Source organism: Lotus japonicus, chromosome 1 (assembly GCF_012489685.1).
Source record: "Lotus japonicus ecotype B-129 chromosome 1, LjGifu_v1.2".
Lineage (NCBI taxonomy): Eukaryota > Viridiplantae > Streptophyta > Magnoliopsida > Fabales > Fabaceae > Lotus > Lotus japonicus.
The window spans coordinates 16,393,144-16,394,733 of record NC_080041.1 but is presented as its reverse complement, the minus strand read 5'-3'; the positions used below and the strand labels follow the sequence as shown (position 1 = coordinate 16,394,733).

Genomic DNA, 1,590 nt, shown 5'->3' with positions numbered 1-1,590 from the left:
ACCCCCTTGTTAAAAAAGGAAAAGAAGAAGGTCAAGAAGCCCAAAACTGACGAGACTGTCGTCTCCCGCCAAGGGTCGGTTAGCGAGAACGAACCAAATCCAGAAGGCGAGGTAGGGACACCCTCCGCCCCTAAGGAGACCCTCAATAGCCAAGCTGCACCTAAGGACACCGTTTCCGTCGCCCCTCAGCCAGTTCCTTCTCCTGACTACTCGACTCAACAAGTCGAGGTGAGCTCACCCCGGGTTTCCCCCGTTCGTCCAATGCATTGCAATGATAAGGACCAGGTTCCTGTCGTCCCGCCATCGCCTCTTCACTCTTCTCCCATTCTCGACCGCTTGACACTGAAGGAAAAGAGAGCTCCCCCTCGAGCCACCACCTTACCCTTATCGACTTTATGCTGACCGATCCTTTCTTTGGGAGTTCAAAGGAGGCAGAAAATCCCGATCTTGACGGCGTGGCCCAAGAAGCCATCTCGAGCCTTCTTCGCGTCGGATGTCTATTTGCTAAGTTTTCCAAAGATTCGATCCCCGCCGCCGAAGTCGAAGAGCTCCGCCAGAAAGCGGAGAGTTATCGCTTTGCCACGCTCGAGGCGTACGGCGAGCGTGACAAGCTTTTAACTCAGGTGGAGGCCAAGGTAATCACGCTGAACAATTTGGTCATTGAGATGTGTGGTCGCGAAGATGATTTGTCCGCCAGTGAAGGGAGGGTGGAAGAGCTGGAAGATGAGGTTGATGACATGCAGAAAGAATTGGATGCGAGGGCCCAAGCAATCGTCGTGAATAAGGAAGCTTGCATCGCCAAGGATAAGGAGCTTGCGTCTTTGCGTGATGAATTAGCGTCGTCAAGCGAGGCCCTTGACACGGTGAGAGCCCAGTTGGAAGTGAAAGACAGAGCCATCGCGGAAGCGAAGGCCCGGGCATCCTCCGACGTAAAAGCTCTTAGGACGATACTAGAGATTGAAGCCGTTGCTGAGGCCGTGGAAGAACGCGACCGCGGTTTCTTCCTTGCTAAAGCCCAGGTCCAGCATCTTTATAAAGGACTAGACCTTAGTGGGATGGGGGCCTTCAAGAGAGTTACCCCCGAGGGTTTGGTCGGCCCTAACGAACCCCAGACTTCAACGCGGAGTACTTTTTGGCTGCTGAAAATGCAAGAGAAAAAGAAAACATTAATTCAGCCTGACTATTTGTATTTATTCCCCCTTACCTTTTTTGTAATTATTATTGCCCAGTGAGGATAGTTATTAATGAAAGTTTGTTGCAACTCCTTCTGTCTTCCTCTACTCATCGCCTAGCCGCGTTTTGCCTTTGCGTTTGCTTTACGATTTCAGTTTGAATTTCGTTTGACGACTTTGAATGTGTGCCGGGTTTTTAACTAGGACTTTTGCTCAGTTTTGAACTGAGGCTTTGTTCACACCCTTTTTCCCGTAAGATCAAGTGTGGCCTTGCCAGTTTTTCCTGGCGAGGACTTACGGTGGTTGGGGTCCCAATGGCCATGTGGGTTTCCCGAGACTTAGCCTAGTTATGAGTGCTCGCCCATATTTCGGGGAGGTTTTTGCTCGCCCATGTTTCGGGGAGGCTTTTGGGATAAGA

The 1,590-nt window shown here is 51.1% G+C and overlaps 1 protein-coding gene across 1 annotated transcript; it reads left to right on the top strand.

The window, feature by feature from the left end:
- The first annotated feature begins 395 nt into the window (after positions 1-395).
- On the top strand, positions 396-1,232 carry LOC130728181 (uncharacterized). The gene has a single exon (XM_057579552.1). It carries the CDS (start codon positions 396-398, stop codon positions 1,230-1,232), a length of 837 nt encoding a protein of 278 aa, XP_057435535.1.
- Positions 1,233-1,590: the final 358 nt, after the last annotated feature.